Source organism: Oryx dammah, unplaced genomic scaffold (genome assembly GCF_014754425.2).
Source record: "Oryx dammah isolate SB20612 unplaced genomic scaffold, SCBI_Odam_1.1 HiC_scaffold_13, whole genome shotgun sequence".
Taxonomy (NCBI): domain Eukaryota; kingdom Metazoa; phylum Chordata; class Mammalia; order Artiodactyla; family Bovidae; genus Oryx; species Oryx dammah.
In genome coordinates, this window is record NW_024070197.1 from 11,131,176 (window position 1) to 11,158,301 (window position 27,126).

Genomic DNA, 27,126 nt, shown 5'->3' on the forward strand with positions numbered 1-27,126 from the left:
CCAGATCTACATGTGGCTTGACCTTTGGGGTCTGGGGGTCTTGGCCTAGACTCGCTGTCCCAGCAGGGCCCTCTGAGGTCTTCCCCACCAAGTCCCCACAGCCCACTACCCCCACCCACTCCCGGACTCCAACTCAGCCCCTCCCCTCCCCTCTGCCCTTTGCAGAGCCTTGAAGACCAGTATACCTCCCGCCTCCCACGTTCTGAGGGAGACAGCTCGAGGTCACAGCCTTCAGCAAAAGGCCAAGGGTGCCCAGCACAGGGCCAGAGGCGTCAGAGGCAGATAAAACACAAACAAGTCCTATCCGCTCTGTGGGCCTCGGTTTTCTCTTTTTAAAATGGGAAGATTTGGGGGACATACCTGGTGGTTCAACGGTTAGAATACTGCGCTTTCACATCCGAGGTTTGAGGTTCGATCCTGGGTCAGGAGTCTAAGATCCTGCAAGCTGCACAACTTGGCCAAAAGCTTAACAAATAATAATAATAAATAAAATGGGAAGATTTTGAGCGTAGTGGTTCCTAACCTCTCTCCCAGCCTAGCGTAGAGTCTGAGAACATGGATTTGAGAGCCAGAGCAATAGGATACATATTCTAGGTTCCCCATTGACAAGCTTCTTGGGCCTCAACCCTTCTGAGCCTCAACTTCCTCATCTGTGAAATGGACATTTTAGCTATGAACATTAAATGGATGAAGAGATTTAAAATATACACGCACAATAGCGCCTGGCACACAGGAGATGCCGTGTACACATTTGTTAAATTAGGAACAATAAAAAGCATATGTTATCAATTCTTAAAAGCTACATTTTAGGGAGAAAGGCTTAGCAAGAGGAAGTGACCCTTATTCCAGACTCAGAATCCTTTATTCAGTGGTTTTGGTGTTTGCGCCACTGTGTGCGTGCTTCAGAGGTTGAGGGGATATATTTATACATTTCTTTTGTTGTTGTTTCGAGAAGAAACTCTCATTGGTAGCGGAAGTTGTTTTGGGGTCAAGAGATAGTAACTCTCAGTGTGAGCAGGGGTGTCTCTGGGCGACCTAGTCTTGGCTGAGCCTGACCCAGACCACTCCCTCCCACTACCTTCGTCCCCAACATCCCGCCAGCCCTAAGCCCCCCCGTGGGAAAAGTAACATGGGAGAAGTCCCAGAGGGTGGGGGCAGGTATGGGAGGGGACACTGTCCTTTATGAGCTCAAACCTCCTCTGATCTTGAGGTTACAGAATGTATTTCTCAGATCACTTAAACTGCTTGATCACCGAGTCCCAGGCAACTGTTTCTCGGATTCTAGGAAGCTAAGGTTTGCCGCTGTTTCTGGAGCTGGAAGTTCTTATCTGGGGAGCCGGGGGATGCTGTGAATGGAGACAGGGACACAGATGTTATGAAAAGTTGGGGGTCATTTAGGGAGTGGGGTTCCTTTTATAGACGCCCTATGAGATGCTGAGTATCGGCCCCTCAACACTGGATACAATGAGGACATCTTAGAAGTCTGATTATTTGGGGCCCCATGGACTGTAGCTTGCCAGGCTCATCTGCCCATTGAATTTTCCAGGCGCGAATACTGTAGTGGGTTGCCATGCCCTCCTCCAGGGGATCTTCCTGACCCAAGGTTGGAACCCTCATCTCTTAAGTCTCCTGTGTTGTGCGGCAGATTCTTTACCATTAACACCACTTGGGAAGCCCTCTAGAAGTTTGCTCAATTCACCCATATGAAATTTGTCATTTTTTGTGAGTCATAATAGGTTGAAGTCTGGCAAATCTGGCAACAGAAAGCAGATTAGTGATGGCCAGAACCTGAGGGGAAGAGGGGGGTGTGAATGGAAAGTTACTGCTTAATGGGTTCTTCCTTTGGGGGTGATGAAAATGTTCTAGACGGACTTCCCTGGTGGTCCAGGGATTTAGACTCCATGCTCCCCATGCAGGGGTCGTGAGTTCAATCCCTGGTCAGGGAACAAGATCCCACATGTTGCACAGTATGGCATATATATATAAAATATTAAATTTTAAAAATAAAATGTGTTTTTTTTTTAAAGAAAGTGTTCTGGAACTAGTTACATATAATAATCTGTTATAAATAGTACTAGTTAAAAATAATCAGAGTTGCACAACATTGCAGATGTACTAAATGTTACTAATGGTGAGTTTGACATTATGCATATCACACAATTTTTTAAAAATAATAAGCTGTTATACCCCCTCACCCCAAAACAGGATGAAGTCTGGTAATTTCATAAAGTTCAGCCTAATGGGACTTCTCTAGTGCTTCAGTCGGTAAAGAATCCACCTGTAAAATGCAGAAGGCCAGGGTTCAATCCCCAGGCCCATTAGATCCCCTGGAGAAGGAAATGGAAACCACGGCAGTATTCTTGCCTGGAGAATCCCAGGGACAGAAGAGCCCCGGGGGCTACAGTCCATAGAGTCACAAGAATCAGACATAACTTAGCGACTAAACCACCACACCAGGGGCTAATAGAATTCCAGAAGCCCAAGAGGGTGAGTGGCCCAGATGGGGAAACCAGTCTCTTTTGAATAATATATATTATTACAAGATATCTGATGCGTGAAAAAGAGTGTCTGTAACGTGTGAAGTGAAAAGTACGACAAAACAAGCAGCTGTAAAAATCACCATCCAGCTTAGAATCTGAATTTCTAGCTCAAGAGTAAATTTTTGGTGAGGGAACTGAGAGTAAGGATGTTAGCTTTTGCTGGTCAAGAGGCCATTCATACTCTCTGAAGGTGGCCACAGACTGAAGGGCATGGCTGTGTTCCAATAAAACTTTATTCACAAAAACAAGCAACGGGCAGGATTTGGTCCACAGGCTGGAATCTGCTGATGGCTGAGCTAGGTCAAAGACTTTGAAGCCTAAATTGTTGAAATCACAGACTCTCAGAACGTTGGAATCACAGGCTACTTGACCCAAGGGGATCCTACAATGTTACCCACACACTATTTGAATCACAGGATTCTAGAATGTCACGCCAGAATCTTCACATGTTAGAAGTACAAACTCCAGCAGTTAGATGTTAAATTTTTGTAGATGATCTGAACATTAATCAAGGAATTATATAGCCCTGAGCTGTCCAATACAGTAGCCACTGGCTGCATGAGACCGCTGAGCATTTTAAATGAGGTGGATCTGAAATGAGAGGTGCTGTGAGTGAAAGCTACATACCAGATTTCAAAGACTTGGTGTGAAGAAAAATCAAGAATGTGAACTCTCTCAATAACTTTTTGTACTGATCATATTTTGAAATGACAGTACTTGAAATATATTCATTCGGTTCAGCAAAACATAACATTCAATTATTTTACCTGATTCGTTTTGCTTCTCTTTGCATCTCTCTTGCTTGGTTGCTGAAAAAAATCTAAAATTATGTGCGTGGTTCACGTCACATTCCTTTCAGACAACACGAATCTGAAGTAAGACCATCCTGGAGGTTGGAGATGGGGTAATTGAGAAGGTCATGTGGCCCAGATGCGGGGGGTTTGGGAGCTCTGCCCTCCCAGCTCGGCCAAACCCATCATCCACTTCCTTTCCCCACCACTTCCTCTTTGGTACTTGTTGACCCAGCAGATTCCTTGGGCTCCCGATTTCGCAATCGCCTAGCCCATCAATCCACTTCCCTCCTGGGCAGCGCTGATCAACACCAGGCCTTAGAAAAGCCACTTGGATCCCACATGTTGGTATCCAAGTGTTTCTAGAAGACCACTGTGAGGCCCAGGTTCTGAGAAGCAACTCCTCTCCAAATCAGGGTGAAGGAAAAGACCCCACTGCCTACAGCTTATTCCCCCAACCTAGGAAAGCCTGAGGGTGGCCAGGAACAGGGATGGAGTACAGGGATGGGGAGATGGGAGGAAGAAGTCAGGGAGGGCTTCCTGGAGGAGGCTGCACCCTGAAGGAAGGTAGAACAGCAACAGGGGTGGTCTTTTAAAAACAGACCAGGCAGCGAGAGACCAGGCAGGAGAAAAGGCAAGGACCCAAGTGGGAGAGGATGGAGGGCTTGAACCAGGAAAGATGTGGAATGGGAAGAGGGTGGCTTCCAGAGTGGGTCCCAACTGAGGCTTGGGTGACTATATGGACCGTGGGGGCAAGCTCTTGAGTAGGGTATGAGAAGGGAAGGGGAAGTCTGGGAGAAGACACTGAGATCATTTTGAGTGAGGTAGGTGTAGAGGCCAGACCCTAAAGAGAGCAAGAGAGCTGGGAAGGTACTGGATGACATCACAAAAGGAAGACACGTGTTCAAGAGAACTCTAGAAAGCCAACATTTAAGGGCAGAAGAAAGTCTGTAGAAGAGGCAGAGAAAGATTATGCTGAAAGTGAGAGGTTAACCAGCTCACCTGGAACAAGCCAAGGAGGGGCCCAAATGGCTGGGAGGAAGGCGGAAGGAGGCAAGTGGGCTATCCAGGTAGAAGGGATCTCTAAGGTCACAAGCATCTTTATGAGGGTACCGGAGCAGAAGGTAGCTGGGGCTCAGTTCTTCCCCCAATGACCTTGCTGCCAGAGGGTCTGTATGGGCACCAACATTTACTATCAAAACGCACGCACAACCTTTTCTGGAAGTCCTGCCGAGCACCTGGCACTCTAGGTGCTCACACAACATCTTCTAATAAAATCATCCCCAAGGCAGACACAACAACATGGTAATAGCAGGATTCAGCTGCAGTTCTCATCAAAATCAGACAACATCCACACCCAGTGTCCCGTGCTGAGGCTGCTCCCTAGACTCAGCCAGCTCTTGCAAAGAGAAAGAAGGAGCTGATATCTACGTGACTGTCGTATTCAGGGGCCACCACCTCTGTGTGGCTCCCTGGCCACTTGAAATATGCCAGTCTGAATGGAGATGTACTGTGAGTGTAACTCACACCCAGGATTTTGAAGACTTAGTACCCACCCTACCCCCCCCAAAAAAGTAAATTGGTACAGCCACTATGAAGAACAGTATGGAGGTTCCTTAAAAAAAGAAAGAAAGAAACCTGAAATTAGAATTGCCATATGACCCAGCAATCCCCTTCCAGGCATATGTCTGGAGAAATCTCTAATTTGAAAAGACACACGCACCCTAATGTTCATAACAGAAGTGTTCACAAAAGTCAAGACATGGAAGTTACCTAAAGGTCCACTGACAGATGAATGGATAAAGAAAATGTGGTATATAAATACATACATAGGGATATTACTCAATCATAAACTAGAATGAAATGAAGCCATCTGCAGCAACACGGATGGGCCTAGAGATGATCCTACTAAGTGAAGTAAATCAGGGAGAGAAATACAAGTATCATATGACGGTACTCACGGGTGGAACCAACAAAAGTCACACGAATGAGCTTATTTACAAAGCAAAAGTAGACTCGCAGGCATAGAAAACAGATTTATGGTTACCAGAAAGGATAGCAAGGCGCGGAGGAGAGAGACAAATTAGGAGTCTGGGATTAACACATACACATGAGTGCGTGCGCAGTCATGCCCAACTCTTTGCCACCCCACGGACTATAGCTCACCAGGCTCTTCCGTCCATGGAGTTTTCCGGGCAGGAATACTGAAGCAGCTTGCCATTTTCCTACTCCAAGGGATCTTCCCAACCCAGGGATCAAACCCACATCTGTGTCTCCTGAATTGGCAGGTAGATTCTTTACCACTGCGTCACGTGGGAAGCTCTTACCGTATGAGCCATGGCCTTCTCCAATATGCACACTGCTGCTGCTGCTAAGTTGCTTCAGTCGTGTCCCATTCTGTGAGACCCCATAGACGGCAGCCTGCCAGGCTCCCCCCGGCCCCTACTACATATAAACTAGGTAAACATCGAGGGCCTACTGTATAACACAGGGAATGACACTCATCACCGTGTAATAACCTATAATAGAAAAGAACCTGAAAAATAATATGTATATATATATATGTATAACTGAATCACTTTGCTGTTCACTTTAAACTAACATAACATTGTAAATTAGCTATACTTCAGTGTAAAAAAGAATGTAAAATGTAAAAGATCTTAGTAATAATTTTTCACATTGATTACATGCTGAAATAAAAATACTGAGTTAAACAAAATATATTATTAACTATATTATTATTATGATTTATATTATATATATTTTTATATAGCAACATAAATTATTATTACTATATTATTATTGTTGTTACTATAATATATTCATACATATATACATTAATATAGTATTATATGGTTTATGTTATATAATTATATATCATGTAGTTGTAAACATTATTATATAATACATTTACACAATATGTTTATATTCATATATCATGTGATATGTAATAAATTATTATAATATAATTAATATAGCATTCATATCCTTGTTGTTAGTATAACATAATTGCATTACATTATTGAAGAGCAAGGAGATCAAGCCAGTCAATCCTAAAGGAAATCAACTCGGAATAGTCATTGGAAGGACTGATGCTGAAGTTGAAGCTCCAATACTTTGGCCACCTGATGCAAAGAGCCAACTCATCGGAATAGACCCAGGAGGAGAAGGGGGCAACAGAGGATGAGATGGTTGGATGGCATCATCGACTCAATGGACATGAGTTTGAGTAACCTCCGGGAGTTGGTGATGGACAGGGAGGCCTGGAGTGCTGCAGTTCATGTGGTTGCAAAGAGTCAGACACAACTTAGCTACTGAACAACAACATTAAATATATTGCTATTGTTTTTTATTTTTATTTTATTATTTTTAAATGTTTTCATGTATCTACTGGAAAATTTTATACTTCTGTGGCTCATATCGCATTTCTGTTGGACAGCGCTGTCTGCTGTCTGTACACTATTCCTAGCCAATGAAGACACACACACACACAAAACCACTAAGTAGGAATATTTCCAGGTCAAGTATAAACAACACACTTCTACACTTATTCTTTATTTTCATTTTTCAACTGGTGCATACCATCGATCTAAAAGTCCACAGGTTACATGCTATATGAGTCCATCGATACAATATTCTCGAAAGTATCAAATGACAGAGATGGAGAGCAGATTCATGGTTGCCAGGGCCTGGGGACAAAGCTGGGGAGGGTAGAGGGCAGTGGAGGTGGCTAGAAAAGGATGTCACAAGGGATTTGGCAGCTACAGAAACATCCGGCACCTTGGCCATATCCATGTCAACATCTCGGTTGTGATTCTGTAATGCCATTTTGAAAGATGTTCCTGTTACAGGAGACAGGTCAAAGACACGCAGAATCACTTTCGTATTATCACTTACAACCCAACCTCATGAGACGCTAAACAAGGTCAAAATTAAACAGTTAGTTTTCTTTTTCAGGGCAGACAGAACATCAATTGACAGCCCCAAAGAGCAAATTCCCCTGGGACTCCACCCCCTGGAGGGACCCAACCAGTGTTTCCCAACCCTAGGTACCTTCCGCACTGGTTGCTTTTCTCCATAACCACATCACATCTTTTTACTTAATACTCTTTTTTTTTTTTTTTTTAACCTAGTGAAGTAATATACTAACTTACTGCTTCTCTCTTTTTTTTTTTTTTGCCACATCACACAGCATGTGGGATGTTAGTTCCCTGACCCCGATGGAACCCACACCCCCTGCAGTGGAAACATGGACTCAACCACAAGACCATCAGGGAAGGCCCTTACTGTTTCTCTTTAAACCAACTCACTCTCCAAAGCTGAGATTGGTCCATGGATTTAAATTTTTTATTTCTTTGTTTTGTTATTTATGGCTGTGCTGGGTCTTCCCTGCTGCGTGGACTTTCTCCAGGTGCAGTGAGCAGGGGCTACTCTCTATTTATGGTGTGGAGGCTTCTCTTGTTGTGGAGCACGGGGTCTCTGGCTCAATAGTTGCAGCACGTGGGCTTAGATGTCCCAAGGCTCATGGGATCTCCCCGCCTCCCCGCCCCCTCCAGGAATCAAACTCCTGTCCCCTGCACTGGCAGGCAGATTCTTTACCACTGAGCTACTAGTGAAGCCCAGTCCATGGATTTTTGCTTTGTCCTAAACAAGAATAACTTTTGAGATTCCAGTTTTATATACATAGATTTTTTTTTTTTTTTTTGGTCAACTCTCCGTAAAATAAATACAGAACTCTTTTTTCGTTGCTGTTCAAAGTTTGAGTGTTTCTTTTTGTTCTGCTATCTGATATCTTCACACGCTCTGCACAGGAACGTCTTATTCTATGGGAGGGTTCCAGGTATGTTGGTTGCTGTTTGTTTTCCAAAGTCCTTGAATGGAAAGGTTGGGGCAGGGAGGGGTCCTAGAAGAACTTATCAACCTTGGAAAATGAAGAACGATAAGATGGGTGCGCCGAGAAGAAGCAGGACTAGTCCAGGAGAGATGGAAGGAAAAGGTGGCAAATTCGTTCAACCAACACCGCCCACCGTGTCCCGGGCTGTTTCAAAAAGCAAAGTGAATGGACTGGAAGTTTGGCGGAGCCCCGGAAAGCTGGCGTTACAGAGAGGCCTCCCCTTACACCGCCTGGCTCTTCAGGGCCGGGGTATCCACCGTGGAGAGCGTCTGGGACTTGCTCTCCCTGCGCACCGACTCTTCAGTCAACACGCCGCGGACCCTGGCGGGGAGGGTCTTCAGGAACCGCGCGTGAAAGCCCTGGGCGGCAAACACGTAAATGATGGGGTTAATACAGCAGTTGATATAAGCTAGGGAGACGCACAGGGCATCCAGACTGGACACGAGTTTGAAGCTGTCCCAGTGCGCCCGGAAAAAGGCCAGCATCATCCCCGTCACCTGGTAGGGCAGCCAGAAGACAAAGAAGCTGGTCACCACGGCCACCACCACTTTGAGCGTCTTGGCGGAGCGCGTGGCAGTGCGGCTCCATGCCCGAAGCAGGAGGAAGGTGTAACAGATTGTAAGCGTGACCAGCGGCCCCAGGAAGCCCACAGCCAGCCGGACGATGGCCACGGCCTTCTCCGCATATTCATGGCCCCTACCGTATGCAACAACACACATCGTCTTGGGCGGGTAGTGCTCTACGTAGACCTGACGGAACACAAAGGAAGGTATGGTCAGCAGCAGAGCCAAGCTCCAGGCCACGGCGCAGGCCACCCAGGCCACACGGGCCCCTCGGTAATTCTGGCACCAGACAGGATTGAACACCAGCAGGAAGCGGTCGGCGCTGATGGTGGTCAGGAGTAAGATGCTGGCGTACATGTTGAGAAGGATGAGAGAGGGCAGGATTCGACAGGCAGTGTCACCAAAGTACCAGTGGTTGTGCTGGATAATGGATGTAAACAAGATGGGCAGTGCCAGGCAGGAGAGGAAGTCGGCCACCGCTAGGTTGAGAAACCAGATGGCGTTGACAGTCCGCTTGACCTCGGACCCTGTCACCCAGACCACCATGGCATTGCCAGGCACCCCGATCAGGAAGACGGCCGCGAAGATCACCAGGGCAATCACATCTGGGGCACGAAGTCTGTGGGTGTAGGAAGAGTAATCCACCCGGTCATCGGGGTTTGAGGTCCATTTGTCATAATCAGAGTAATCAGGAGTGCTGAGAGCCATGGAGTCCTGGGTGGAATCAGAGAGGCAGGGAGAGTGTAAGTGGCAGGTTGCAAGGAGCTTGCCCTTCAGAGCCACTCAAAGCCCATCACGCCATTTCTTTAAGCCTCAGGTTTCTCCCGGGGAAACAGGGATGCTGCGGCCTGACAGCCAGCTGGGATGTGGGTGGTCCCGTGGTTAAGAATCCGCCTGCCAATGCAGAGGACGTGGGTTCGATCCCTGGTCCAGGAAGGTCTCACATGCCACGGAGCCGCTAAGCCCGAGAGCCACAGCTACTGAACCTGTGTGCCTTAGAGCCCCCGCTCCACAGTAAGAGAAGCCATCGCAATGAGAAGCCCGCCCACCGCAATTAAGAGAGTAGCCCCTGCTCACCCCAACTAGAGAAAACCCATAGGCAGCAATGAAGACCCAGCACCACCAAAAATAAATAAATAATTTTAAAAATACTTCGAGGAGAATGAACTAATAATCACATGCAGGGAATTCCAAAATTGATAGCCCAAATCTTGAACTATTACTTAATTTTTTTTTTTTTAATTTTTACTGGCTCAGAGATTAAAGCATCTGCCTGGAATGCAGGAGACCCAGGTTTGATACCTGGGTCGGGAAGATCCCCTGGAGAAGGAAATGGCAACCCACTCCAGTACTCTTGCCTGGAGAATCCCATGGAAGGAGGTGCCTGCTAGACTACAGTCCATGGGATCACAAAGAGTCGGACACGACTGAGTGACTTCACTTTCACTTTATAGTTTATTTACCATGTGTTAATTTCAGGTGTACATCAGTGAAGAAACATAATATCTTAAGGCAATATTTAAAGAATCAAAATTAATGCCTCTCCAAAAAAATTCCACGGTGGAAAAAAATAAAGGCAATCTGCTGCAGTCGTTTGTTTGGTTTATGACCCTGCTTTGTTACGCAAGAGGGATCTTCAGATGAGCCCACAGTTTTCATTCCCAGCTGAGGGTGATTTGCAGGTTGACACTGTCATGCAAACATATCAAGCAATGCAGTATTTTAAGTATAGTCAAGAGTTGGACCATAGAAAAGGCTGAACGCCAAAGAACTGATGCTTTCAAACTATGGTGCTGGAGAAGACTCTTGAGAGTCCTTGGACAGCAAAGAGATCAAACCAGTCAAGCCTAAAGGAAATCAACCCTGAATGTTCATTGGAAGAACCAATGCTGAAGCTGAAGCTCTATACTTTGGCCACCTGATGTGAAGAGCTGGCTCACTGGAAAAGACCCTGATGCTGGGAAGGATTGAGGGCAGAAGGAGAAGGGGGCAACAGAGGATGAGATGGTTGGATGGCATCACCGACTCAGTGGACATGAGTTTGAGCAACTCCAGGAGATAGTGAAGGAGAGGGAAGCCTGGCATGCTCCAGTCCATGGGGTCAGACAGGACTTAGCAACTGAACAACAACAAGTCAGAAGAGCTGGGGCTCCTTGGAGAAAAGTTGGTTCCTGTCCTGGGACAGAAAATATCCAAGATGAGGCCAGAACATCTCACACTAGAAAGTAAGAAAAAGTTTAAGTAACAATAGGGACATATCAAGAGGACTTCCCCGATGGTCCAGTGGTTGAGATTCGACCTTCCAATGCAGTTGGTGCAGGTCTGATCCCTGTCAGGGAATTAAGATCCCACATGTCACATGGTGTGGCAGAAAAACAAAAAAGAGAGAGAGCCTGAGAGAGCCCACACTAGCCAGAAAGTGAAAGTGAAAGTCACTCAGTTATGTCCAACTCTATACAGTCCATGGAATTCTCCAGGCCAGAATACTGGAGTAGGTAGCCTTTCCCTTCTCCAGTGGATCTTCCCAACCCAGGAATCCAACTGGGGTCTCCTGCATTGCAGGCGGATTCTTTACCAACTGAGCTATGAGGTAGCAAGGAGCTTGCCCATCAGAGCCACTCAAAGCCACACTAGCCAGAAGACAGGACAATTTGAGTATTTAATAATAATGATAATAACTGATGGAATAAAATACATATTAATAATAAAGATCTATGAGTTCATAATGATAATAAAATCAAGTAAGTCCTTGGTCACATTTTTATTCTGAAAAGGGAATGAATCAAGCACTTATCCTGCCATTCTATACAGAGTATTATTACAGAGAAATAGAGTCATTGTGGGAGGTCCTTCTTTAGAGAAGACTCTAAAAATAATTCCTGCAGAAGGGATGATAAACTTAAAGAAATATGGATCTGGATGATGAACAAAAACGTCTAATAAAACCATCATGTAAAAAACAGACAGGAATCTTGCAATAAATCGGTGCTGGCACCGCAGGCCCTCCCATCAACCTCAGCACTCGAAGAGAGATGAGTGATATCTGTTCTGATGTGATGCGGTAAAACGACGATACAGCACCAGGGCTTCCCTCACAGTTCATTCAGTAAAGAATCTGCCTGCTATATGGTAGACGCGGGTTTGATCCCTGGATCAGGAAGATACCATGGAGAAGGAAACGGCAATGCACGCCAGTATTCTTGCCTGGAGAATCCCAAGGACAGAGGAGCCTGGTGGGCTACAGCCCATGGTGTCACAAGAGTCAGACACGACTTAGCAACTAAACCAGCACCATCCATGGAGTAATTTTTGCAAAAAAAAAAAAAATAATAAAGAATGTGAATCAAGGTCTTAGATCTAAAACTACCAGTTTACAGGAAAAGCAGGTGAGAGAGGAATATGATAAATAACCACAGAGACAAAACCAGCCCAATCAGAGCTCAGGAAACTCTGCAAGACAAATGGTATTGTTTCTCTCACAAATAAATGGCATTTTTAAAATAGGAAGGGGAAAAAAATGGGACTGAAAGTGTCGTGGATTAGAAGAGATTTATAGACAACTAATAAGGACCTATTGTAGAGCACAGGGAACGCTTCTCAATATTCTGTAATGACCTATTTGGGAAAAGAATCTAAAAAAGAGCGAAATATATGTGCATATAACTGATATACTTTGCCATACAGCAGAAACTAACACAGCATTGTAAATCAACTATTTATTGTTGTTTGGTCGCTAAATCGTATTGGACTCCTTTGCAACCCCATGGACTGTAGCCCGCCAGGTTCCTCCGTCCCTGGAGTTCTCCAGGCAAGATTACTGGAGTGGTAAGGTGATAATTCCAGCTGGTGACAAAGCCAATGTGAGGGTTAAGAGTGTCTCATTTAGTAACGACATCAGCATCTCTTTGTGAAGTTGCAGCCTGTGTAACGCACATGTTAAAAGGGTGCATTAGTCAGTATTGTAGAAGGGTCCTGTAAAGTCATCCAGACTTGCTATGAACACTAATTGCCATTTGAAGCCACTGGGTAGACAGTGGCTCCGCCCTAAACCACTTTTTAGCAATTGTATTTTTTTCCTGATTATATTTTTGATGTACTTCGCTGTTTATGTTGATGAGTTTTTTTATGTACTTTTGGTGATGTTTCAGTTTTATGTACTCTTGTGACATCAGAAAAGTACCACTGGTTGTTTGCAGCCTTATTGTGTAATCAGCCTACCACAGGCTTCCATATATAACAAAGTAATTAATATTGTGCAAGTGTAAAACACTTCTGTTGTGAAAGCAGTGTTTGGAAAATGGGAAATTATTTAAAATGGTTACAAAATAGTAGTCAGTTCCATAATCCCCACTTTCCACCCTTAAAGGTTTGCTTTACCAGAGAAAGAATCCCTTATTTGTCATTGCAAGATTCTTAGAAAATGTGTTTAATCCTCTTAAATACAATCAGTACTAAAAAGTCTGTATTATTTTGGTCTGTTGGGTACAGAGTACAAGTTGTAATCACAGGATGGAGAGGATGTTTCCCACTGTCTCTCTTAAGCTGCACAATTTTTTTTCTCCAGTGTTTTGTTTTATATAGGTTTTTAATTCCTTTAACTTTTGTCAGAGAAGGCAATGGCACCCCACTGCAGTACTCTGGCCTGGTAAATCCCATGGACGGAGGAGCCTGGTGGGCTGCAGTCCATGGGGTCGTGAAAAGTTGGACACGACTGAGAGACTTCACTTTCACTTTTCACTTTCTTGCATTGGAGAAGGAAATGGCAACCCACTCCAGTGTTCTTGCCTGGAGAATCTCAGGGACGGGGAAGCCTGGTGGGCTGCCATCTATGGGGTCGCACAGAGTCGGACATGACTGAAATGACTTAGCAGCAGCAGCAGCAACTTTTATTGTGTGTACTGAATACTGCACATGTACTATTCTGATTGTTTGCTCTAGTTTACTACCAATAAAAGACCTGTTAATCACATACAAAAAAAATAATAATAATACTGGAGTGGGTTGCCATTTTCTCCTTCTGGGGATCTTCCCAACCCAGCAATCGAACCCACATCTCTTGTGTCTCCTGCTTTGGCACGTGGATTCTTTACCACTGGGCCACCTGGGAAGACCACTATACTGTAGTAAAAATGTTAAAAGGAGAGAGAGATTTAGGACATAGATATACCAAAGATAATACGGAGACCAAGGCTGGATCCTGATTGGAATAGTCGTATGGAAAATAAGATATTTTGGAGACATCTGGGAGATTTTAAAATAGACTGGATATCCAACAATAGTAAGGAACCATTGCTTATGCTATTGAGGGTGATAGGATATTGTATTTATGTTTTCAAAAAGTGGTAGAAGACAGTTTCTGATAGAGGTTTCACATAGCAGGTGAAATAGGATGTTTTGGTTTTGCTTTAAAAATTCCAGGAAAAAAAAAAAAAAGGAAGAGAGGAGGGAAGGAGGGAGGACCAAGGATGACTAAGAATGACAAAGTGTTGATAACTGTGGGAGCTGGGTCATGAGTACATTGGACATTCACAACTTTATTCTCTCTGCTTTCGTGTGTTTGATATTTTCCATAATAAAGAACTTTCTTGCCAGGAAGTGTCATATCCCCCTCCAAAGAGAGAAAGAGCAGCAGGTGAATGAGGAACAGCCTTGGACACAAAACAATAACCCGGAGGTACTAGACACAGGCAAAAGAAAAATCCCCATGCAGGATGGGGAGTGATCACACTAAGGCAGCCAGTGTTTATCAAGCATCTACTGTGTTTAAGTACAGCATTAGCTCTTTCAGTCCTGACCACAACCCTACAAGTAGGTCCTATGAATGAGCCCATTTTATTGACAAGAAGACAGAGGCACCGGAAGATGAAGTAGCCTGTTCCAGTCATCGAGATGGGAATTCAACTTTCTTTAGATTGGTATGCAAACCCAGAGAGGCTGCCCTTGGGCAGTTTCAGAGGTTGGAAGGGGGCCTCCAAGGACACCCAAAGGGCAAACTCTGCGGTCCCTGGAGCCCATCCCTGAAGGTGATTTTGTCACCAGCCCAGGGAAAGGAGGCAGAGAAAAACACAGATCATTATTACAGAAATATTCAGAGCTGGATTTTTAGGGTACTTGAATCTGCAGGCTGAGGTTTTGACCCACTAAACACCCAGCTCATAGATTAAATAAGATGAAAAATGTTCAAGAACCTGGCAAAGTGCCCAGTACACAGTAGGGAGATAAGAAATGGCAATGCTCTAATTTCCCATTGATCTTACAATTATCGGAGAGCTCAGATCTTTCTCTGAACCATTCTTTTTAATTTCTAGTTCCTTTATGTTTCCTTAAGGTCAACCAGGTCAGCCAGGCTGATGGTCCAGCATATGTGCTGGTATGGCCATAGCGGAGATCAAATTATTCAAAGGGGAAAGGTCAGTTCATCCGAAGAGTGGATGAACTGGGTATGGTATATCCATGTAGTGGAATATTATTCAGCCATAAAAGGGATGAAATATTGACATAAGCTACAATGTGGATGAAGCTCATAAACATTATGCTGAGTGAAAGAAGTCAGAATCATACTATATGATTCCATTTATATAAAATGTCTAAAATAGGCAAATCCATAGAGATGGGAGATGTGCTTGTAACAGCCTGGAGCTAGGGGAGCAGGAGCAGGGAGGGACTGCTTAGTGGGTACAGGGTTTGTTTTGAGGGTGATGAATAGTTTCTGGAAATACATGAAGTGTTGGGGACAAGGCTTCCCTGGTGGCTCCGTGGTAAAGAATCTGCCTGCAAGGCAGGAGACTTGAATTCAATCCCTGGGTCAGGAAGATCCCCTAGAGGAGGGCACAGCAACCCAGGAGACTTGAATTCAATCCCTGGGTCAGGAAGATCCCCTAGAGGAGGGCACAGCAACCCACTTCGGTATTCCTGCCTGGAGAACGCTATGCTCAGAGGAGCCTGGTGGGCTATGGTCCATAGAGTCACAAAGAGTTGGACACGACTGAAGCAACTTAGCACGAACGCAGTGATTGGGCAACACGGAATGTACTTAGTGCCGCCGAATGGTGCACTTCAAAATGGCGAAGTATAAATTTTGTGGCATTTTGGTTGATTAAAATTAAAATGCCAGTGTCCTAAAGATAAGGAAGGGCCAAAGGACTGTTCCAGATGAGTAGGGACTAAAAGACCGGAACACCCAAATGTGATGTGACATCCTGGACCGCAGCCTGGAGCAGGAAAGACAAATTCACTCTGAAGGCCATTATTCGGACCACGGAGCAAGTTTTAACTTGATCTCTGGACTAGATCACAGTATCACATCAAATGCTAAATTCCCTGATGGTGATCACTGTACTCGGGTAAATGAATGTCTTTGTGTTTGAGAAGGAGACCCTGAGATAGTTAGGAGCAAAAGATGCCTGCAACTTCCTCTCAACTGGTTCAGAAAAGAAAGAAAAGGTGGTAGATGATAGATTAATCAATAGAAGGGACGGATAGATAGAGCAAACCTGGAGAATCTGTGTCAAGAGAGTATGGAAGTTCCCTGTACTATTCTTGTAATTTTTTCTGTAATTGTGAAGATGTTTCCAAAAAGTTAAAATGGTTGCTTTATTTCCACTGATAAAGAGACTCTGCCCTGAGTCACCCACCTGACCATCCTCACCCCCAGCACCCTGACCTCCCTTTTTCTTCTCTGGGACCCCCAAGCTCAGATCACGAAAGGGTCAATGCTGGGCATGGCAAGAGGCCCCAGATCCTGTCCAGGGGTACCCTGCACTGTAGCAGGTAGTTAAATGATTTAAGTGTCCACCTCGGACATGATAACATGCAGCTAACTTCGATCTCTGCTCGTTTCACAAGCTCTGGACTATGCTGCAGAATAATCCAGGCCCCAGAAGGGGGACGCCTCCCCACCCCCTGCTCTCACGCTCACCGTTATCCCTCACATCAGCTGACAAAGATCCTCGCCTGGGATGAGCTCACGCAGCCCTTCCCTCTCACTGACTTCACAAGGGCAGGAAAAAGATGCTGATTCTAACGCTCTGCGGTTTTTAGGATCCTCCTGATGTAAATGGCTTGCAAAGTTTAGTCATGGCTGTATCTCTATAAAGAAGGGAAACAGCTGAAGCGTCCAGGCAAGAGGCGACTGGCTCAATAATGATGACACTTTCAGGCAAAACAATTCTATGCAACCAGCAAAAGAATGAGGAAGTTTACCTAAGGGTGGGTGTGGAAAGAACTCCAAGATCTAGGCTGAAACAGGACAAGTAAGAACAGTGTGTGAAGCAACACTACCTACCAAAGAGGAGCCATTCTTCCTCTCTTTCTCTCTCCTCCCAACCCCCTCTCCCCTCCTCACCACTTCCCCGCTGTCAATTTCTCTCTCCTAAGTGTCTGCACAGACTAGCTCCAGAAGCAGGCAGAGGAAATCTGGAAGAGTGATTGCCCCAGGGGAAGGGAAGTAGGAGGTTGGTATACTTTCTGGGGGGAGAGGGGGTGGGGTTGGTCCCCGCTAAGAGGCCTGTGGGATCCTAGTTCCCTGACCGGGCATCGAACCGGCATCCGCTGTATTGGCAGCACAGAACCTTAACCACTGGACTGCCAGGGAAGCCCCTCACCATATATGCTTTTGTTCTTCTGGTATGTAGAGCCACGTCAATGAAAATACCACCCATTCCCCTCTCCCCAGAAATGGATATTATACAGCCTCTACTAAAGAATCTGTGGTTCTACCATTCTAGAAGGGGCTTCCCAGGTGGCTCAGCAGTAAAGAAGCCACCTGCCAAGCTGGAGTTGCATGTTTGCTCCGTGGGTCAGAAAGATCCCCTGGAGAAGGAAATGGCAACCCACTCCAGTATTCTTGCCTGGGGAATCTCGTGGACAGAGGAGCCTGGGGGGCTACAGTCCATGGGGTCTCAAAGAGTGGGACACGACTTGGCACCTGAGCACACACAAGTGCCATTCTGAGTCTAGGAAAGAGTCTAAGCATATTTCTTCATCTCATAAATGTTAGCGGACTAGAGATTGGCTCCTGACGTACCTGGCACCTGTCCTTGGAGAGGTTATGGTCTCCCGCGAGAGGGAAATTAGTCACCAGGCATGGGAACTGAGCGTGTTCTACCGAGAATCCAGCCTGGTGGGGGATCAGGAGAAGGGTGTTGGAAAAATCAAGCCACAACCCCGCGCGATCCACTCCAGTATCCTTGCCTGGGAAATCCCATGGACTGAGGAGCCTTGAGGGCTACAGTCCATGGGGTCACAAAAAAAGTCGGACATGACTTAGCCACTAAGCAACAACAAAGAATTAAGTAGAAATGAAAAAAAAAGAAAACACTGCAACATGGTCCAAATGAAATTTCTGCACTGATGGGACTGTCCCAGAGGTGTGCCATCCAGGATGGTAGCCGCCAGTCACCTGTGGCCGTGGAGTTTGTGACATTCGGCAGGTGTGTCTGGGAACTGAACTTGTACTTTGCTGTCATTTTAATTAAGTTTCACCAGCCCCGTGTGGCTGGTGGCTGCGTCTCAGACTCCAGCGGTCGCAGGCTCCTAAGTGATTCCTAAGTGCTTCCTAGGTGTTAGTTTGTTAATTCTCTAACCACAGTGTTTACGCTACAACAAGCCCAAAGGCGGGTATTCTTTTTTTCCTAAGATCATAGGCTCATTTTAAGAGCCCTTGCCTACTGTGTGGAGAAAGGGCCAGATCAGAAGCTGAGAAGGAGAGGTGATTGGAATTGTCCAGCTGTGGTGAGGGATGATGGTGGTTTGCACTAGAGTGGTGAGTGTGAGGACTCATGAATGGATCAGAGGAGGAGAGGGCTAAGGAGAAGATGCTTAGGAGAAAAGCAATCAGAATCACCAAGTTCTAAGTCCTTTTCATGTATCAGCTCTTCTTTTTTTGCCATTGCAACACCCATTTTGCAGATGAGAAAACTGAGGCTACAGACAGCTTAAGAGACCTTTCCAGGTCCTCACTGTTAGCAAGTGACAGAGGTAGGAGAGACCTTCACAGAGTGCAACCCTAGAACCTTCTCTGAGAGGTTACCAGGCCTCAGGTGTGGTGGGAGTGAGGGGCATGCCTTCAAGGCAAAGGGTCACACGGAAACAGGGAGGATGTCACACACCAGAAGGCGAAAGAACATCAGCGAGGCTGGCAGGTAGCCAGGAGGAGGTTGGAGGAGCCACAGATGTCATGTTAAAGGAGATGCATTTTATCCTGGGGTCATGGGGAGCCACAAGTGGTCTTTGAGTCACAGAGGGACTAGAGGAGAGTTCTTGTTCAGAAAGGTTCCTCTGGCTGCTGTGGGGAGGTGAGATTAGAGGCAAGAGGACCAGAGAGGAGGCTGGGGCAGGGACTCAGGCCAGCAAAGATGGGAGTGATCCCCAGAGGAGGAAGAAAAGTAGGAGAGCTAAGAGGGGCCACACGCCCCTTCCCTCCCTCACCGGGCTTCCGTCTTGCCATCTTCAGGGCAGAGAACGTCCTGCCAACTGTCCCCTTCTTTACGGCGGAAATAATAGACTCAGAGATGCTGTCAGGCCCAGGAAATACACAGAAGGCACGGGCTGCTTTTTTTTCCGGAACATCCCTCTCCCCATTTCTACATGGACACAATGTCTTTAAACAGTCCACCCACAGCCCACATAAAACCACTAGGGCATCCTCGGAAACTGGGATACAAGAGTGGGGGTGAGCATCTCGACTCATCCTCTTGAATCTGCACAGTCTTTGAGACTCAACATCCCTGAGCACAAAGAAACACAGGTATTTGCATTTTAAAAACTGTGAAAAAGACAAACCTCCGGATCCTTTCAGGATGCGATGAACTACCTTTCAGGTTGGCAAAAAGCAAAAATAGTTCCATCTAAACATGCAGATGGGTGTCTAGACAAGTACATACTCTCCTGCTCTGAAGATGAGGAATATAAATTGGTACAGGTTTTGGCAATATCTGTTAAAATAAAAATTGTCTACGTCTTAAATTCAGCATTTGCAGTTCTGAAAACCCAGACATGAATCCAAAGATATAATTCTGGTGTTTTAGGGTTTGCGGTTTTTTTTGTTGTTTGTTTTTGGCTGCCCAGCCTGTGGGATCTTATCTCCCTGACCAGCGATCGAACCCAGACCCATGACAGTGAAAGTACTGAATCTTAATCACTGGACCACCAGGGAATTTTCTAATTACAAACAGCTAAATTTCCACTGATAAGCAATGGAAACTCTCACTGGCATATCACACAGCTGATAAAAAGAAAAAGGGAATTTCCCTGAAACACACCAGGATACAACAGTATGTTTCTCACAGATTAAGCTGAAGTTTGTAAACGTCAAGTGCCTAGCACAGTGCTTGGCATGCAGGTGGAGGTTGTCAATAATATTATAAGTTATTCACGTAAGAAAAAAAAGCGAGATGTAGGATATCATGTAAAAAAAGACTTCTCTTTGTAGGGTAGAAAGGATAGACACATCACAGGCATTGAGAGCCAGCTGTATGCCAGCCACTGCTGAAAGCGCTTCCCATGTATCATCTCACTGAACTCTCTCCATGACCCTATGATACAGATTTCGCTCTGTAGGGTGACTATCCCCATCTTAGTGACAAGGAGAAGGAGGCTCAGACAGACGAGTCTCTCCAGCTCTTACACAAGATAGGCAGGATTTGAACCTAGTTTCAGTATGATCTCCATGTCAAAATACTCTTTACTCCCTACACTGTCATGGACTGTTTCCAGAAGTGTTAGCCACAAACTGTTGCCCTAATTCCACCCCCCCCCAATTTTCTGGTTACAAGAAACCAGAGCTATAAGGAATCTGAGTCTCTGGGCAGGGACGGTCCTTTCACTGAATACCCTTTAAGGATTTGGGACTTTTTTTTTTTTTTTAATTATTAGTATTCACAAAGAAAAAGCTCTAGTCCATCTTTTAATTTAAAAAAAAATTCTGACATTACAGAACTAAAGTGAAATGTATTAATATTCCACTCCTACATTTCCATGACCAAAAAAAAAAAAAAAATCTCATGAGCCAAAAAAACACAGGGATTAGCTTATAAAACTAAATATGGATCTCAGCATCAGCTGAGCAGAGAAAGGAATTAAAACATTTTAATTTTAAAAAATCATGAGTGAATAATAAAATGTGTAGAAACAAAATCTTCAAACTATTTGGGATTATTTAACAGAAAGAAAAAGTCGAAGCTAATCACAGGCCCTATAACTCCTTGACAGTCTTACTCCTTAGCTGCTTCCCAGCCCTGGAGGGGGAGAGGAAGGTGAGGAGAGAAGGGGAGAGGTCAAGGACTGGGAGGAGGAGGAAGGAAAAAGGGAGCAGATGGCACCAAGAAGGGAGAGCACACACATAGGGGGTGTCTGCCCCCCGTTACCCTCTAGACTCACCATCTTCAGGTCTCTCCCAGATTCTCCTCTGATCAAAGGCTCCCAAGGGCTGTGGCTTGCAAGCCCCAAGGGAGGGTGCAGATAACCAGAGAGGAAATGACCCGTCTTACCCCTCTGGGGTTCTCATTGGTCTGGGGCTCGGGGTTTCTTCCGCAAGGCACACACCCAGTGAACCCTGAACACCTCCTCCAGCCGCTCCATGGAAGGGGCCAGGAGGAAGTTGCAGGTGCCAGGAGGAAGGAAGCCAGATGTTAGAAACTCCCACCTTGTCGAGACCTGGCCCCTCTCCCGGCCTTGAGTTCCCCCATTTGAGAGGCTCTCTCTTTCCTTCTGGAGAAGGAAATGGCAATCCACTCCAGTACTATTGCTTGGAGAATCCCATGGACAGAGGAGCGTGGTGGGCTGCAGTCCATGGGGTCACAAAGAGTCGGACATGACTGAGCGACTTCACACACACACACACTCTTTCCTTCTATGGCCCCAGGTAGCCCTGAAAATGCTCAGGGGTTCAATTGGCTTCAACCTGGGTATTGGGAATTGATTGTGAGCCCCAGCCTCCCAACTGGGTTCCATTGAGACCCAGAGAGGAAAAGCGAGTCTGTGAAGATGGCCCAGTACTTGAAGACTATTCAGTCTACCTGTCTGCTGCTGCTGCTGCTGCTAAGTCGCTTCAGTCGTGTCCAACTCTGTGCGACCCCATAGATGGCAGCCCACCAGGCTCCCCCATCCCTGGGATTCTCCAGGCAAGAACACTGGAGTGGGTTGCCATTGCCTTCTCCAACGCATGAAAGTGAAAAGTGAAAGTGAAGTCACTGAGTCGCGTCCAACTCTCATCGACCCCATGGACTGCAGCCCACCAGGCTCCTCCATCCATGGGATTTTCCAGGCAAGAGCCATCACCCTTTCTGGGTTCTTGCTGAAACATGCTGGGGTCTGGGGTGGGGAAGAAACTATGTTATTAGTTTCTTATTGCTGCTGGAATAAATCGCCATAAACTGAGTAACTTAAAACAATAGAAATGTATCCTCTTACAGTTCTAGAGGCCAGAAGTCAGCAGGGCTACATTCCCTCTGTAGGTTCCAGAGGAGAGTGTGTTCCTGCCTTTTTCATTTCCACTGACTGGCAGCATTCCTTGGCTTGTTGGCCACATCATTCCAATACCTGCCTCTAAGGACAGAGACATCGCCTTCCTTCCAACTGCACGTCACAAGTCTCCCTCCACCTCCCTGGTATAAGCACCCTTGTGATTACATTTAAGAACTCTCTAGGGGACTTCCTTGGAGGTGCGGTGGATAAGAATCTGCCTGCCAATGCAGGGGACACGGGTTTGATCCCCGGCCCTGGAAGACTCCACATGCTGTGGAGTGACTAGGTCTGAGAGCCGCAACTACTGAACCTGCATGGCACAATGACTGAAGTCCAGGCACATACAGCCTCCACTCCGCAATGAGAGAAGCCACCGCAATGAGAAACCTGAGCCCCACAACGAAGAGTAGCCTCCCCTTACTGCAACTAGAGAAAGCCCACACAAAGCAACGGAGACCCGTGTGTGCAGGCTCAGTCACTCAGCCGTGTCCCACTCTTTACGACTCCATGGACTGTAGCCCACCAGGCTCCTCTGTCCACGAGATTCACCAAGCAAGAATACTGGAGTAGGTTGCCATTTCCTCCTCCAGAGAATCTTCCCGACCCAGGGATCAAACTTGAGTCTCCTGCATCCTCTCCTGCATTGGCAGGTGGATTCTTTACCACTGAGCCACCTGCAAAGACCCAGTGCAGCCCCCCCAAAAGAACCCCCTAAATAATCCAGGATAATCTTCCATGTCAAGATCATTAGTTTATCTGCCACGTCCCTTTTCCCACATAAAGTCACCCTGCAGGTTTCGGTCATTAGGAGGCGAACATCCCTGGGAACGATTTTTCAGTCTATAGCAGTGGAGCCTGATTGGAGCGTGAGTGTAGAAACAGGTTCATTTTTCCCACGCTCATCTGCAACGCTCCAATAGATCACCCACATCCTTCCTCCCCAAATGGTATTCTTCTGCAGCAAACTTCAATTTGTGCAGATCTAGCTTTCTTTTGATAGCAGAGATGATCCATGTAAACATTTGAACAATCCAGAAATGTACTCCCCCCCCTTCCCCCCTCCCCATAATAAAGCATTGAAAAATCCCCTCACCTTCACCCTTCTGAAACTCCTTTAGCAGTTTGGAATGTACTCTCCTAGACTTTTACAAATGTGATGTTTGTGCTTGGGAATGGACGTGTGAGTGCACGATGTTTGGCAAAGTTTGGTTCCACTAGATGAAGCCATGTGTTGTGGACTTGACTCAGCAAGGATTTTAAGGTCTTTGCAGAGGGGATTCTTTGCTGATAGGAATGCATGGTTGTTATACCAACTCTGACCTTAAGAGGGCGCGTGAGCTGGAGGAGAGTCAGAAGGCCAGGCCATACCCTCTTGATATATTAAGATTTTTGGACCACAGCTGGGCATTGCTAAAGGAAATCAGTCCTGAATATTGAATATTCATTGGAAGGACTGATGATGAAGCTGAAGTTCCACCTGATGCGAAGAACTGACTCATTGGAAAAGACCTTGATGCTGGGAAAGATTGAAGGCAGGAGGAGAAGGGGACGACAGAGGACGAGATGGTTGGGTGGCATCACTGACTCCACGGACATGAGTTTGAGCAAGCTCTGGGAGTTGGTGATAGAAAGGGAAGCCTGGCATGCTGCAATCCATAGGGTCGCAAAGAATCTGACACAACTGAGGAACCTAACTGAACTGGGCATTGCCTTAAAATCACAGGTTCTTAACATTTTCTATGTCCTGGACCCTTGGAGAAGTTATTAACTGCTTCTCAGAATAATTCTTACAACTTTTTGAAAGTGAAAGTGTTAGTCACTCAGTCGTGTCAGACTCTTTGTGACCCCATGGACTGTAAACAGCCAGGCTCCTCTGTCCATGGAATTCTCCAAGCAAGAAGACTGGAGTGGGTTGCCATTCCCTTCTCCAGCGGCTCTTCCCAACCCAGGGATCGAACCCAGGTGCATTGCAGGCAGATTCTTTACCGTCTGAGCCACTTCATGGTGGTGCAAATTCAAATGTAACAAGAAGTGGCCAGGACAGTATAAAAGCAATAAGGAAATGTGTAATAGGTCACCTGATGTAAGCCGCCGTCCTCCTTCCCATTTCATCAACTGTTCCCATAACGTGCTTTGATTACCTTTTTTCAGAACGATGTTTTTGTAAATGTGCTGAAGCACCTCATGTTGTTTTAATGGCGCTGTAAGTCCATTGTTAGTTTGAAGCTTTCCTGTGGGTGGAACTTCAGGTGATTTCCAGTATTTTTGTCCATATCACAGGGAGCACCCTAGCAGATGCATCCTGGTGCCTGTGTAGGGGGATTTATTGCAGACAGCTCTCTAAAAATGGAATCGCAGGGCAGAGAGAGCATGCTTCGCTATCAGCCCATGCAACCTTGATGCTGGTGTCCCCTCATTCTGCTCCTCAAGACCCAGACCCAGGCTGTTCAACACAGCAGCCACCAGCCATATTCAACTACTGAGTTATAGAAACGTGGTGAGTCCAAATTGAGATGTGCTCTGAGTATAAAACACACCGGATTGCCAAGACTTATTGAAAAAAAAAAAAAAGATTGTAGAACATCTCAACAATTTTTTATTGTATTATATGTTCAAATAATAATCATGGAAAAATTGGAAAAATCGTGTTAAGCGAAATGCACTATTCTTTATTTATTTCTTTGGCTGCTCCAGGTCTTAGTTGAAGCACGTGGGATCTTTTGTTGCAGCATACAGGATCTAGTTCCCCAACCAGGAATCGAACCCAGGCCCCCGCTGCCTTGGGAGTACAGAGTCTTACTCCGTACCACCAAGGAAGTCCTGCAAAGTGTATTCTTAATTACAGCTGATGCCTGAGCAAAGCAGGGGTGATGGGGCCCTGGCCTGACTGAAAATCCTAGTACTGCTCCGTCTGCCTCAGAAACGAAGGAATTGATGAATGACTCACTCAAGGGCAGGAAGCAGAAACAGTTTGGATAGAATCAGAACTCAAACCTTAGTTCTTCGGATTCCATAGATTGTGATCTCTAATTGAGCACAAACTTTTCCCCACACTTAATTTAAAAAATCTGTAAAATGAAAATATATGTACTATATTGAAAAAAAAAAAACTATATTTCAGTAAAAAAAAATTTAAGTAGGTGCTGTGTGCTCAGTCGTTCAGTCGTCTCCAGCTCTTTGTGACCCCATGGACTGCAGCCCGCCAGGCTCCTCTGGCTGTGGGGATTCTCCAGGCAAGAATACTGGAGTGGATTGCCAGGCCCTCCTCCAGGGGATCTTCCCAACCCAGGGTTCAAACCCAGGTCTCCTGCATTGCACGTGGATCCTTTACCGTCTCAACTACAAATTGGCACTTGCTGAGAGCATTTGCCATGACTGAACCCTGTGCTGCTGAGCTGTTGACCTTCCACACGCCCTGAGGGGAATTCAGGGTAGCGAGTGAGGCACTCTGCCCTCCAGGGAAACTGGTGGAACAGGTCCTTAGATAGTTAGATATTTTCAGGAACTGATTTCACGATCCCAACCCCTGCAACTCCTCATCTCTAGAAAAGCACTGAATCCCTTCATCATGACATCAGCTCCTCCTGACTTGCAGAAAACCTCTTGTAGAGTAAGTGCTTGTTTGCACTGAGCTCTCCCTCCACCAAAATCTTATATATTGACCTTTCCCCACCGCCTCTTTGGAGCCGTCTCTCAGAGCTATCTGAGGTGCTATCTCCCAGGCTGCAGCCCTCAGGCATGTGAGCTAAGTCACTTCAGTCGTGTCTGACTCTTTTCGACCCCATGGACTTTAGCCCACCAGGCTCCTCTGTCCATGCGAGTTCTCCAGGCAAGAATACTGGAGTGGGTTGCCATGCCCTCCTCCAGGAGATCTTCATGACCCAGGGATCGAACTCACATCTCTAATGTCTCCTGCATTGGCGGGCAGATTCTTTACCACTAGTGCCACCTGGGAAGCCCTCGTTTTGCCCCCAAATAAAATTTAACTCGCAACTCTCACATTGTGCATTGAGAGGATTAAAATCTACCCAATGGAAAGACAAGAGCAGAAAAAAGGTTATGACCAAGTGGCATACAGACTCATAGGGTTTTGTGACCCTAAGTCTCTAGGGCCGTGCAGAGCTGATCCCATCTGAAGGGGCAGGGCTGAGCAGATGGCCGAAGCCACCACACCCCAAGGGCAGCCGTTGCCAGCCACCAGCCTGCCAGGGGCCACAGGAAGCCCAGAGCTGGTCAGATGTCAGCAATCTATGCAGAGGCTCTCAACTGTGGGCACCGTGGCTTCCAAGGCAGGATGTGGTGGACCTATTGTTTGCATCCACGCTTTCCAGGAAACAAACTCACTCAGAAGGACAATGCAAATAAGGGAGTACAGTTTATTACACTGACGGGCCCAAGGCAGAGTCTCCTCTTAGCCAAGGATCCTGACCAGTTTTTGTGAAAACCCTAAGTGTACATACTCAAACCCACTTCCCCAAATTCCTTGAAACTAGTCTGGGCAAGGTAAAAGAGAGATCTGATCAAAGTTAACCCATGATTCATGTGTCATAAGCCTAGGTAGTTAAACAGTGGATATTTATCAATAGGCCTGTGGTCATGCCCCGATAAACATAATGGAATTTGTTTAGAGATAATTAGCGTATGAGTCGGACACGACTGAAGTGACTTAGCAGCAGCAGCACTGTATTCTTTTAGGCTTTGGAGAGTTCCGAGGCTCTTTCATCCGGGAGGTCTGGTTTCCCATTGGTATGCCATTTCTATAGACACCAGGCACAAAGTTCAGAGTCCACTGGGAGGCTGACCATGCGTGTAGCCTGATGTTTGCAGCCTGGCCTAAGATGGAGTCCAGCTCTGTCTGTTTCTTCCTTCACTAT

At 46.1% G+C, this 27,126-nt stretch overlaps 2 protein-coding genes across 2 annotated transcripts in view; both read right to left on the reverse strand.

The window, feature by feature from the left end:
• The window catches only part of C5AR2 (complement component 5a receptor 2), a 30,456-nt gene extending 9,252 nt beyond the window's left edge, over window positions 1-21,204 (reverse strand). Inside the window, exon 1 of the mRNA XM_040252438.1 lies at window positions 21,167-21,204. The gene's annotated coding sequence lies outside the window, so the exon portion shown is untranslated. The remainder of the gene's footprint in view (window positions 1-21,166) is intronic.
• On the reverse strand, window positions 6,871-21,248 carry C5AR1 (complement C5a receptor 1). Its single transcript, XM_040252437.1, has 2 exons — window positions 21,167-21,248; window positions 6,871-9,502 (listed from the first exon to the last, which is right to left on the reverse strand). The coding sequence occupies exons 1-2, from the start codon at window positions 21,167-21,169 to the stop codon at window positions 8,447-8,449; spliced, it is 1,059 nt and encodes a 352-aa protein (XP_040108371.1). The 5' UTR covers window positions 21,170-21,248; the 3' UTR covers window positions 6,871-8,446.
• Between the last annotated feature and the right edge of the window lie 5,878 nt (window positions 21,249-27,126).